Raw genomic sequence first — 13,607 nt, 5'->3', positions numbered from 1 at the left:
ACTTTACCCCTTGATTTATCTGGTCTGTCTCAGTTTACCCTAAGCTGGGGTAAAGTGAGACACAAGACCACTTTTTAAAAAACAATCATATTTTTCACTGCCCTTCGTCCTGAATACATTCTGATAATGTCCATTGCTAGGAAACATACTGAATTAATGGGAAATGTGTACATTTTACTGATATATCATTTTAGCTCGCTTAGAGGGGAGCAAATGTAAAAAATGTCTCACTTTATCCCACTTTTGTTTTCTTATTTTTCATGCTAATTCGAAACATCTTAGAATGTACAATCACGTGAGTCAGTGAATGTTTCCTTGTACGTGATAGTGTGTTTTGTATAGATAGATGTGTGTGTGGAATTTATTAGCTTACAAACTGGGTAGTAAACGATTACGTTTGCTATATTTATGCTATAAATGTGGTTTATGAGGACATTTCTAGTGTCCCCATAATTCAAAACGATTTTTTGTGAGGGTTAAGTTTAGGGTAAGGGTTAGAATATATAGTTTGTACAGTATAAAAATGATAATGGAGAGTCCTCATAATGATAGCTGCACCGACATGCAGCAACGCCTATGGGGCACGTTGTATGTAACATTTCACTTTCTTTATTTCGAGGTAGCTGTATAGGCTACAACGTGCGTATACAAAACAACACCACATATGTGTAATAGACACGCGTGTGAAATTAATGTGAAAAAAAAAGAAAAATACATAAAACCTGAAGTACATTTACACAACCAAAACGTGTTGGCTTGTTCCCCGCTCTCTCTACACGAGCTAATCATTTGATGGTTTATGTAGAGTTTTCAGTTTTGATGCAAAAACACAATTTTGAGTTAAAATATGTTTGCTTTTGCAAGATATGTGTAACGTTTTGCATGTTGTGTGTGTGTATTTCGGGGTTTTTTGTGTAGAGCTGAGAGAAAATGAGCCATAGTTTCAGAAACTACGTGCAAGCACTTGTGGAAAAACTGTAATTTGAGCGTTCCGGTTTTTTTGGTTAAGGATGTCCAATCCTGCCATCTGGCGGCCAAACACAATATTGCGTAATCAAACGAAATTGACGAAATGTCTTTTGTAACTACATTACATTTTTAGTTAACCCTTGTCTACTACCATTCTCTGAAAATAATTTATTGGTATAAAAACACAACACATAAACAAACCAACAAAATCTCACGGTAGTTTAAAATCTCTTTATCTGTTAAAGAATGCAAAAATGTTTAACAGACCTTAAACTGTAATATAAGACACAGAGCAATTACAGTAAAACAAAATACTAAAATAAAAGCCTTTATTGTAGAAACTGCTGCAAATGAATAAACAGACAGTAGCTTTACTCACAATGGTTATGAGAGTTTAACCAAATACAGAACATAGAAAAATTCACAGAAATGACAAATAACCCCTTTTGGATGGGAAAGTAACATGATGGCTGGAACAAACGTTTCTTTGGACACGGGCTGAGAAGACATCATGACGTCACTTTCTCTTCTGAAAATCCCTAATGAGCGCATCCAACTGTTAAAGTGGTTGAAACAAGTTAGTATTAAGAAGTACCATAGGTAAACACCCTCGCAATATCCTGACATGGTATCAGCTTATGTAGCAACTGTTTTTGGGGGGTAAAACATGACAAAGCATAGTCTGTACCCACCAGTATTGTCTTCAGAATATTTCTCCCCTGGGGTCTCAGGTAGCTGCATTTTCCTGCCTCGCAGAGTTTAATTTCCTCCGAAACCTTTTACAGAAAGCACAATCCTATGAGCCACATCGTAAATAGACAGTCCTATTCTGTATCGTAAACCTTGTTTAGTCTGCAATTGAAACTAGTCAATGGTTTGGCATTGATGATTGGTTTTAGCAATAAACCTCGGTTCACACACCTCTGAGGTATCATAAGTGTCTATCTCTCTCTTTCCTCCAGGGTACCAGCCGTGAGACCAGTGCTGTGAGCTTGCAAACTGGGCACTAAGACACAGCAACATCCCCATCACCAAAAGCAGCCTGCAGATGTGCACCATTACTGGGGAAAGAAGTATAAAGATGTAAAAGACGAACAGAGAGCGAGAGGGGTACAATAGTTACGCTGACACATTTAAACAATGTCGTAATTGTTTCTGAACAATATGTACGTCCAAGAGAAGAGCTTCAGATAACATGATGAGAACGACTGTGGCAAAATGATCCCAATATTGCAAAATTGAGTCAATAAAATCTTCACACAATAACAATGTCACAATTACTTTTTAACTCAGTTTACATATATACGTACATAGCCTACTATATATATATATATATATATATATATATATATATATATATATATATATATATATATATATATATAAAATCATCTTCTAACATACATTTCTCAATTAAGGTGTCTTTGATCTTGTGTTTTAATCATGTGATGATTCGTTTTTCAAATGTAACTTCAATTTAATTAAATTAAATAAAGCTTAATCTACTTTTGTTTACATTAAAAGGGAATTTGTATTAATAGTTTACATATGTGGGTCAAAATTGATTTAGTAAATCTTTACATTAACAATAAGGTTGAATTCTTTAACATTAGTGAACCACATTGGTTAACATGCACTAACAATAAAAATGACTTTTAAAGCATTTATTAATCTTGGTTTATTAAATGTTCATTTAATATAACGTTGCATTAAATGTTGCATTTAAAATTCATATAATATTAATTGTATACACTAAAAAAATTTTTTATTAAAAGATGTATATGTTAACATTAGTAAATGCATAAACTAACAATGAACCATTTTACATGTATAAATGAACATTTCATAACATAAATAAATGCTGTTAAAAAATATTGTTAATTTTTAGTTGTTGGTAACTTATGCATTTACAAATGTGAACAAATGGAACCTTATGGTAATGTCCGCATTTATTTAACTTTTTCATTTTTCATCTGTCGTCAATAAATACTATAAGATATAGACAATGTTAAATATCATGTTGATATTAAGATTTAAACTTAGTAAGAGAGTAACCTGTAAATCTGTAAATCTCTCACACAGACTTGCACACAATCTAAATTACGTTTTCATTGACAAGTATTGTTATAAAGTAAATGCAACTAATTGTATTTGTAAATTTAAGCTATATTTTAAAATAATAATTAAGGTCATTTTAAAATAATAATAGCATAAGTTAAAATACAATAAATTCTAATTCTGAAGTTATTACCAAAATAAAAATTAAACAAGCAAATTAAACGAATTAAATTGAATTAAATCAACTAATTCAATTAACTTAAGTGTTCCTACCTTTTATCTATTAGCTCGTCTTGTCTTCAAGTATTTTCTGCAGTTTCTTCTGTTCAGAACAGTTCAGTGTAATCACAGAGATTCGGCGCTTACCTTCTGAGATATGTCTTCCTCTCATTCTCTGGAGTCTTCCTCCTCCTCTTCCTCACAATTTATGGCCCGCACCAGATCTCCCCTCCCTGCCCAATAACGCACACACACTTTGACCTCACACACTACTCGTGGTCATTGTGTTTCCATTGGGAGGACAGCATGTGTAATATCAGCTCAATTCCAATTATCATCTCCAAACACTATTGACCCCCATGGGACAATGTCCTCTTTCTCTTACCCCACATCAACGCAAATGCACACATCATCAGTGACGCCCCAAAACATGCAACTTTTGTCAATTGCATCACATTTACGCAAAATATATGCTGTACAAAAAATGGTCAAGCATGAACAAAAAAAAAACTATTTACAATTCACAATTGTGACTTTATACTGTACTGTGCTAAAGTTTTAGGCACTTGTGAAAAATGTGCATAGTGAGGATGTCTTCAAAATAATGAAATAAATTATATGACATTAAGTGATGAATAAAAACTAAGTCCAGTAAACTTAAAAAAGCTAAATCAATATTCAATGTGACCACCTTTGCCTTTAAAACAGCCCCAATGCTCCTAGGTTCACCTGGACAGTTTTTATTGGTTGTTGGCAGATAGGATGTTCCAAGCTTCTTGGAGAATTCTCCACAGTTCTTCTATCTCTTTAGGCTGTCTCAGTTGCTTCCGTCTCTTTATGTAATCTCAGACTGGTTCGATGTTCAGAGGGGAGCTCTGTGTGGGCCATGACATCTGTTGCAGGGCTCCCTGTTCTTCTGTTCTAATCTTTTCTATATGCAAAAGGAATGTTTGGGAGTCTAACATTTATATTTCCTATTGACACACTAAAGCTGAAAATATAAATAACCATCTTAAGACAAATGCTTTTGTGAAACATCTGACGTGCCTAAGACGTTTGCACAGTGCTGTATGACGTAATCGCACTTACGAGAACTACAGTAACAATTTTGAGAATAAAGTAAAAACTGTGAGATATTAAGTCAGAATTACCTTTTTTATTTGTAATTCCAAGGCGAGATGAAGGCTCCATAGTATGGAAGACGGATCCCACAACAGAATGAAAAAATAAGAGGTAATTCTGAATAAATATTACACAGTTGTAGCTTTACTTCTCACAATTGCAACTGCATAACTCGCAATTATGGGAATTAAAGTCGATGTTGCGAGATTTGTTGTGATTTTGAGTTTATATTTTGCAATTACGAGAAATATAGATGCAATTGTGTGTTTATATTTAAAAATTATAAGGAAAAAGTTGAAATTCCTAAATATATAGTTGTAAATGCAAGTATATATCTTGAAATTTAGAGAAATATAGTCACAATTGTGAGTTTATATTCCAAAATTATGAGAAATATATATTCAGGCCATTCACTTGCATTATATGGACCTACAGAGCTGAAATATTCTTCTAAAAATCTTAGTATGTGTTCTGCAGATGAATGTCAGTCATACAGATCTGGGATGGCATGAGGGTGACTAAATGATGAGGGAATTTCCATTTTTTAGTGAACTATCGCTTTAAGATAGAAAGTCAGAATTACCTTTTTTATTGTTTTATTCCGAGACAAGATCAAGGCACTATTGGATGGGAATTATGTAGCGACAAAAAATGTTTAACAACCCCAAGCTTTTCTACTCATTAAGTAAAATAAAATAAAAATAATAAAAATGTAAATTTTGTAAAAAAAAAAAAAAAAAATATATATATTATTAGGCACAATATTTGTCTACAAAACTACTCACCATTATTTAAGCATTAGCCTTTAGAGCAACAGATTTTGTGATCATGAGAAACATAAATTGTTTTGTCATTGGACATCTGATCATTGTAGATATTTCAAATAAATATAGATGTAAATGAATAAATGTATTGTTCTGTGAGCACGCTGTCATTAATGTTTTATATGGCAACTCAATATTGACCTCAATATCATATGATGATAGATGAGCATGTTTTAATTAAAAGCTAATGTCTTGCTCATTTCCTCTTTGTTGTAAAAAGTGGCCATTGTGACCTCACATCTCTGTTCTGCAGCCCTTGACCCCCCAAGATGCACATTGTTCCCAGAGACCCCCAAGCAGCAAGAAACTATGCAAACACTCCAATCTGACATCGGTCTTCATTACAGAGAAAATCCCCTCATGGGGTATTTGGAGTAGGGAGAGTGACGGATGTCCACTGACTCATTGCATTGTTTCAAGTTCTGATTGAGTTCCTGTCAAACAGCGTTTAAACACACACAGGGGTTCTGTTGAGATAATCCATCCACACTCCAGGTTTGACACCAGGTCTACAGGGCCAGGAAGGATGGGAAACAAGGTGACACAAGGTGACACAGCTCACTCGTTGAATTTCCCTCCTTGAAGGGATCAATAATGTCTGTGCATCCATCCATTATCAGGGATGCACCTCTGGATTTGATAACATATGGTGTGAGATTCAAGATTTTGCCATAGCAAAAGGTTTTGAAAAGATGGAAAAATACAAATTTAAAGATAAAGATTCTGTATATAAACCCTAAAATATTTTTTTTAATTAAACTTATTTTTATAAATTGAATTGTTATCCATAATTTTACATTTCAGGATACATTGGTTCTAATATGTATGGTTGAATTTCACAAAAACATGTCAAGATCAAATTTCAACCCAGAATAAAAATAATAATAATAATTAAAAAAATAAAATAATAGTTTTTTTGGAATTGTGACATTATTTGCATGACAATTAAGCACATTTTACCACCAAATTCTCATTACTCTAACAGTGTTTCTTTGTACTATATTAATGTACAAAATAACTGTAATAGGTTTTTATTTAAATTGTCATAAATTGACCATGATGTATATAAATACATCCTCATGCTATCCCAGATATGTATGACTTTATTTAAACTGCAGAACTCAAACACATTTTTTTAAAAGAATATATCAGGTATGTTGGTCCATACAATGCAAGTGAATGATGTCCAGAAATGCAAAGCTCCAAAAAGGTCATAAAGGTGGCATACAAGTAATCCAAACAACTCCAGGGGTTTAATCCATGTTTTCTGAAGCGATATGATAGGTGTAGGTGAGAAATAGATAAAGGTCCTTTTTGAACTATAAATCTCCACTTTCACATTCTTATTTTGTTTTTGGCGACTCTTGGCATTCTTCATGCATATAGCCACCTCCTGAGAAGGGAGGTGAATTTAAAGTAAAAAAGGACTTAAAATGTTGATCTGTTTCTCACCCACACCTATCATATTGTTTCAGAAGACTTGGATTAAACCACTTTTATTAAAATCTTTGTTTGTATCCAGCAGTAGAAAGTCATACATATTTGGGATGGCATGAGGTGATGATTTTCATTTTTGAGTGAACTATCCTTTTAAAGAATCTAAATAATAATAATAACAATAATTATTTTGGTGAACTATCCCTTTAAGACTTGACTGTATATTACAATTAATATCTTCAAATCCTTAATTTCTTGTGCCTGTGTGTGTGAACAAATATGAAGGATTACATGAACTGAAGACAGCTAAAATAAAGATAACATCTCAAGCACTTTTATTAGGTTTGAACAGTTTTTGCTTAGAAAGGCCATTTGGCATTTTATAATTATATATCATTTGCATCATATTTATAATTATATATACATATATATTCCAATTTAATAAAACACTAGAAAACAAAGATGCAAATTTAGATAATAATACAGAATTAAAAACAGAACAAAAACATTTAATACATTTCAAAATGGTCCCAGTACAGTTTAATATTAAAGTATCTTAAAAAAAAAGAAAGAAAAGGCAACAGATAGGAATGAAATATAAATAACCTTACATTATGTACAGAAGGGTGCATGAAAAGGAAAGAAAAAAAAAATGGAAAGGGGCCTCAAAAGAGAGGAAAGTTTTAAGGACTTATGGAACATAAATAAGCAGGCACTCCAAAGGTGAATAACATTTAGAAATAATCCAATCAAAGAGAGAGAATACTAAAAACTAGGTGTTTGGAGAGCAGGGGATAGAAGAAATATTCCCATGAAAAAACAAATCTTTTCTTTTTCCTCATTCTTATTAGAACAGGTCATATCTTAAGCCATCTTTCAATGAGCAGAGCATGACATTCAAGAGGGACATGGCTTCCCTTCTTAATCAGAGAAGTGTTACTTCTCACTCTCTGTAGATTAAAGGAATAGTGCTCCCAACAATTCAATTCGGTCATCATTTATTCACCCTCATACTCATCCAAAACATATTTTGATGCAAAGCGACTGTTTCGAAGAATGCAGACACTGCTCTTTTATGTAAAATAAAAGTGTATGGTGACTACGGCTGTCAAGCTCCAAAAATGACCAAAAAAAGACCACCATAAAAGTAGTCCTTAACACTCATGTTCTGTATTTCAAGTCTTCTGAAGCCATACAACAGCTTTGTGAGGAACTGACAGAAATTTGTCATTACTCACTTAAAAATGTGCCGCTGCTGTAGCGATCAAATTTCATCCATGAAAGCATATTTAAATTTGAGGCACCAAGATGTTTTGTGAGGTTAAACAATTACTTTTATGTTGCATTTTTGGCTTTCTTGCAGCTTGACAGCCCCTGTTCACCATCCACTTCCAAACTTAAACTTAAATTCTGTTCCACAAATGAAAGTCAAATGGGTTTGACATGACTTTGATAGAATTTTTTATTTTGGGGTGAAATTACCCTTCAGTTTGGAGGACTGATCTGAAGACCTCCTCCAGTAGACATAATTGTGGGTTCAAGAGATTACATGGAATGTAATCAAAGAAATAATAGTAGAAATTGGTGAAAAATATAAAAATTGCTTGATGACCTCACACTAACATAATGGAGCCAAAACATGGTTAAGAAGCAATGAACCACTTATCATTTGGGTTCCATTAAATTAACCATATGCCATATGGGACCCAGCTGTGAATCGGCCACAATGTTTCCCCAATATATATTATGAGTGAGACGGGTTGGGATTGAGAGAACATTGGCTACAAAAGAACGGTTGGGAACATGCTTCATGCTACACAAACATATCGAGGCATTTTCCCAGCTGCACTTCTGAAGAAGGATCCAGCCTTAGAGAGGCTGGTATTGGCAAAGTGACTCATGAAGACGGGGTTAGAGTGGTGTTAAGTACATCACAATGGTAAAACACAAAACCTATAAAGCAAAAACTGGCACACGCAACTTTTAAGCAAATTCATCAGCATTTCATGGAATATATTTTAAGATGAACTCATAACAGCCTGTAATATGGACCAACATTGCACCTTTGCTGTAACATGCCCTTTTCCTTTTAATCCATTAAATCATGGATTTGATTAAATTTAAGAAATACTTTAAATAAAATAAAAATAGTTGCTACTTTAAAAAATTTACAAGATCCATTAAGTTCCCTGTTAATCTGGAATGACTGATAGGTGACCATTTGATTTATATTGACACCTATTAGGTATACATACATTTATGATCTATAACATACATTTCATAAAACACACATTTCCTCAAACAAGGCAGTGTGGATCAAGGGCTTAACCTTTACAAATCATTTGATAGCCTATGCCAGGTGGTAATTGACAATTAATAAACATTAGTTAGCCACATTGCAATCAGTTACATCCAATCAATCACACTGGCTGGAAAATAATTCAAGCATTTTTACCAATAACTATCAATCAGCATACACCTTTTAGCTTAAATCAACAGACATCTGGGCTAGTAAAATACGGAATTTCCTTGGTTACAATCGCAAATACAAAAAGTGTCATTTAGTGTGATCTAGAAAAGAAAGAAGACAGAAAAAATGAATCGTTAAATAACACTTCAAAGTGAAGCAAACCCTTAAGAGCAGAAACGGATCACATCTTCGAGAGTACAAAGGGGAAAGTGCGCAAAATGCACAAAAACGTACACAAGAGTATGCGAGGACAAACTATATTTCCTCTAAGATCATGTATCCTCAAAACCTAAACACTCAAGACTTTTTCTCTTTAAAAGGGGTAGTGACATAGACACTGACATAAGATAAATTGGGTCTGACACAAGAGCACCAGCGTAATGGAATGGATACCACAAATACACACTTCACAATACACAAGTCTCAGTCAGAACATCTTCAAAAGGACTTTAATGGTGTTTTCTAAAGGATGCTGACTAGAAAAAAAAAAAACAACCCTGTGAAAATACACCATATCGGTCACGGGATCTCGCTGAGGGTGAGACGATAGCATTGAGAGGGGACATAATCCAATCCACCAATCGAAATGTCCGTGAACTAAAACATCAGCATGTGTCACTATTTATGCATTTCTGTGAACGTGAGTGCTTGTGTATGCATTTTCCGTCACTGATGTGTAGCATCACAATTGGTTGATTCTGCTCACTGCTGAAAAAAAGAAAACCAAAAAAAAAAAGAAAAGTAAGCTGGCTTGCTGGTTTTTTCTGGTTTCCCAGCCTGACCAAACTGGTCTAGTGGCTAAAACCCCTCTAAAACCAGTTTGAACATGCTGTGAGACCAGCTAATACCATCATACTATCTTAGGCTGGTTTAAGCTTTCAGCAATGCTGCGTCACTAGCTACAGGCAACAGCAAAGTAGAATTGAGCTGCCATTTAAATAAGTTTCAGTCACTCAACTGCACATAAAGATGGAAATAATTTCTTGTAAAAAAAACAGTGAAAAAGCACCCTCATCTTACCACAGGCAACCTCTCTTTTTGTGTCTCTTTAGCGGCATCACCAAATATTTACGTATGTATTCATAGTAAACTATATTAAAAAACGGTCACTCTAAAACTGCAACAGAACTGCTTCTAAAAACAAAACAAAAAGCAAAAAAATTACAAGAGCATATTTACACTGAGAGAAACGGGTAAGGGCCATATTAACAAGAGAAATATTACAAAATATTCAACAAGGCATCTCTAATGGTATTTTCTTTGTTTTGTTTTCACCATCTTCGGCACCAATGATTGTTTTAGATCTTCTCGTCCTTGTCGGTCAAGGGATTTCCATTCCCTGTTGCTTTGCACTGGCAGTCTGTTTCTTTCCCCAGTCGAGTACTTTTGTGGTGTTTGTGTGTGAGTAGTTGTGAGTACATGTCCTTTGTGTGAGACAGGGAGAGTCCGTCCAATTCTCTTCCGGGTGAGCGTGGCTTTATTTAAAGTTGGCATAGTCAGAAAAGGCATCGATATATTCCTGGACCACTTTGTAGCAGAACTCGTACTGCTCCTGTGAAAAAAAAAAAGAAGAGAAAAATACGTTTTATTGCATATTTTATTAAGAATTGCATAAATCACTATTACATCAATAATATAGAAGATAAGGTTTCTGCATTTTCTGTGGAAAGTGTGAATGGTGCTTGCTGTGCAAAACTCACCACCACAACGCTAGGGTGTTTTGCTGGGTGTTACTAAGCAGCTGCTATGGCGTTTTTGTTGCTATACAGTTGCTAGGGTGTAATAAGTAGTTTGAAGTGTGTTGCTAGAGCATTCTGATATGCTTAAGGTGTGTTTATATGCGGTTTATATGCGGAGTGCTCAAAGGTTTTAATTGTGTTGCTACGTGGTTTCTAGGCAATTCTGAGAGGTTTTAATTGTGTTACTTTGCGGTTTCTAGGGCGTTCTATGAGGTTTTAGTGTGTTGCTATGCAGTCGCTGGGGTGTTCGGATTTGTTTTAAGTGTGTTGCTATTCAGTTGCTGGTTGTTCTGGCTGGTGTGTGTGCTCCTAGAGCATTCTGATATGTTTAAGGTGTGTTGCTGTGCAGTCGCTGGGGTGATCTGACAGGTTTTAAGTGTGTTGCTATGCAGTCGCTGGTTGTTCTGGCAGGTTTTAAGTGTGTTGCTATGCGGCTCCTAGAGCATTCTGATATGTTTAAGCTGTGTTGCTGTGCAGTCGCTGGGGTGATCTGACAGGTTTTAAGTGTGTTGCTAGATATGTCTCAAGTCCCTGCTTCAATGTAAATCTAGGGGATTTTTTTTTTTACCCGTTTTATCTTTTGCAAGGTGAAAATCATAAGTCTGACAACTTAGAAAAGTAATAAACAACTCTCCTTAATAAGCTACACATTTTGTGTTATCATTCATATCAATAGCAAAAACAGCGGTGTAATGAGATACATGCATACGTTTTATACTTTAGGTTATAATGCAGCAAACAAACTTCCAAATCACTTTAGTGGAGAAATTACTCTCAGTATTTTGCTGTCCAGTTTAATTCAACTGGTCAACACAGTGGCGTAATCAACGTGTATTTGCTCACCAGTGTCTGCACCATGTGCGGCCTCTGTAGTCTTAGACTCTTCACTGTCTGAAAAACATCCAGAATGCCCTCTGCCTTCACCCGCTCCAGAACCGTGCTCAGAGCACAGAAAGTCCCTGTACGCCCGGCGCCGGCGCTGTTAACACACACATACGGATCAATTACCCAACACTTTGTGCACATTAATGAGTTGCCTGCATTCCTTTCCCAGGGCAAAGCCTCTTAATTGGTTGACCCTGAAGACCTAGTGGATGCAGCAACTCTGTCACTTTTTCATCATTAGCTAGTGTTGAAGGCAACTTAGAGATGCAATGTTGAGCAGGAATTGGAGTCACAGCAAGCACGCCTGAATGTTGGCTTCCAGAACTTGCCATAACTGTAATTTTTGGATGCTTAAAGCTGGCTTTCCAGTCCTCAGGTCTTCAATTTATTTTGACATGCAGTTTCATAGAGAGATGGAGATTGGAAATCTAGGATATGATGCTGCAAGTGACACAACTTGTGCTGTTTGTCACAAATATGCAAGAACAAATTGCTAAATTAAATTTATTGTCATAAATGTAAAATTGTTTTAAAGCCAGTTTCTATAGCCACTGTCTGAGATGCACTGCTGTAAAAAACAAGAACAGACTTGGTGACAATTTCTTGGATTACGCTTATTCTTGAGTGTATTCACAATTCCCTCTAGACCTAGACTTATTCTATATAATAAAACCAGCTTATAGCACAGTCTGAAAGTTAACATGAAAAGATTTTTTTTGCTGCTTCACTAATGTGCCGCTTGTACTGTACATTATGTCATATTAAGCTTGTCTACATTCTAACTACACAAGAATGCTAAAACAGTAGGCAGGATGTCTCTGGTGGGGTTTTAGATTTCAGGCCCCTAAATGGATGCAACAGGAGGTGTTGCTTACCTGCAGTGCACAGTGATTGGGTGGTTTCCAGATTGCTGCTGCTGTTTCTGAACTGCAGCAATGATGTTGATCATGCCCTTGCCATCTGTGGGGATGCCCACCTCTGGCCAGCCGTGGAAATGAAACTGCCTCACAGCACGAGACTTATTTTCCTGCAGGGAGAAAAGACAGAGAAGGCAAAAAAATAGAGATATTTTGTAGCAGCAACAATTTTTAAACACAGTGCTAAGGAAATCTTATGTGAAAACTAAAAACACATTATTAAAGTTTACATGGACACTGAGGTTTAAAAAGACATTCAAATACATTCAATAAACATAAATGTATGTAGTTTTAGAAGAAGCTCTGGACTGGACTCACTCTGTTATTGGTGACAAGAAGGTCCCTAACAGTGTAGCTATCACATTCCTCCTCTCTCTTCAATTCAATGGAAGTGTCCCCACAAGCCATCACACCATCACTAGGCCAATACTGAGCACACTTCTCCTAAAGAAGGGGCGAATAACGGAAAATATTCTAGATGCTCTAAACAGCTGCAAACAGAAAGACAGGAAGCAAGTGAACATATCAGAGCCAGTCCACTTTCTACCTGTCCTCTCTCCTCCAGCTCAGTCAACATAACAATAGAGCAGCTCCTCCACTCCCAAATCATCCTCCAGAAGTCCTCGGTGGTGTGCTGCAGGGGCCCCTGACAAGCCATGTACGAGTCCTTTTGCCTGTAGCCCTACACACACACACACACATACATTAGGGCTATTTACAGAGGACACTTTCTTGTGTTCCAAAATGGGTGTTTGGTCATTACAGCACATCTTGCTAATGTTTCAGCATTTTGGGTGTTTTTAAGATGCCCAGTTAAGTTAAAAAATGTTTTGACACACTGCGCAGAAGATCAATGTCAGCTTTAAACAATAGACCAATCAGACAAATCTGAGGGCAGGATAAGCATTTGCCAATGGAAAAGGTACAGAGTGTGCACAACTGTTAGCAACGGTCTATATGAGAGTTA

At 35.6% G+C, this 13,607-nt stretch overlaps 2 protein-coding genes across 3 annotated transcripts in view; both read right to left on the bottom strand.

The window, feature by feature from the left end:
• Window positions 1-138: 138 nt before the first annotated feature.
• LOC127625160 (progonadoliberin-2) lies at window positions 139-2,279 on the bottom strand. The gene is made up of 3 exons (XM_052100254.1): window positions 1,891-2,279; window positions 1,662-1,745; window positions 139-1,525 (listed from the first exon to the last, which is right to left on the bottom strand). The coding sequence occupies exons 1-3, from the start codon at window positions 2,026-2,028 to the stop codon at window positions 1,487-1,489; spliced, it is 261 nt and encodes an 86-aa protein (XP_051956214.1). The 5' UTR covers window positions 2,029-2,279; the 3' UTR covers window positions 139-1,486.
• A 4,680-nt stretch (window positions 2,280-6,959) lies between these two features.
• Window positions 6,960-13,607, bottom strand: part of LOC127625134 (receptor-type tyrosine-protein phosphatase alpha-like) — a 45,438-nt gene continuing 38,790 nt past the window's right edge. For both annotated transcript variants that reach the window (XM_052100221.1, XM_052100223.1), the window contains exons 19-23: window positions 13,188-13,322; window positions 12,959-13,084; window positions 12,599-12,750; window positions 11,682-11,817; window positions 6,960-10,651 (exon numbers count right to left, since the gene is read on the bottom strand). In XM_052100221.1, coding sequence (XP_051956181.1) covers window positions 10,577-10,651; window positions 11,682-11,817; window positions 12,599-12,750; window positions 12,959-13,084; window positions 13,188-13,322 — 624 coding nt within the window. In that variant the 3' untranslated portion in view covers window positions 6,960-10,576. The remainder of the gene's footprint in view (window positions 10,652-11,681; window positions 11,818-12,598; window positions 12,751-12,958; window positions 13,085-13,187; window positions 13,323-13,607) is intronic.

This window comes from Xyrauchen texanus, chromosome 31 (genome assembly GCF_025860055.1).
Source record: "Xyrauchen texanus isolate HMW12.3.18 chromosome 31, RBS_HiC_50CHRs, whole genome shotgun sequence".
NCBI classification, from domain to species: domain Eukaryota; kingdom Metazoa; phylum Chordata; class Actinopteri; order Cypriniformes; family Catostomidae; genus Xyrauchen; species Xyrauchen texanus.
The sequence above is the reverse complement of the archived record's forward strand: the minus strand, read 5'-3'. Positions and strand labels throughout refer to the sequence as shown.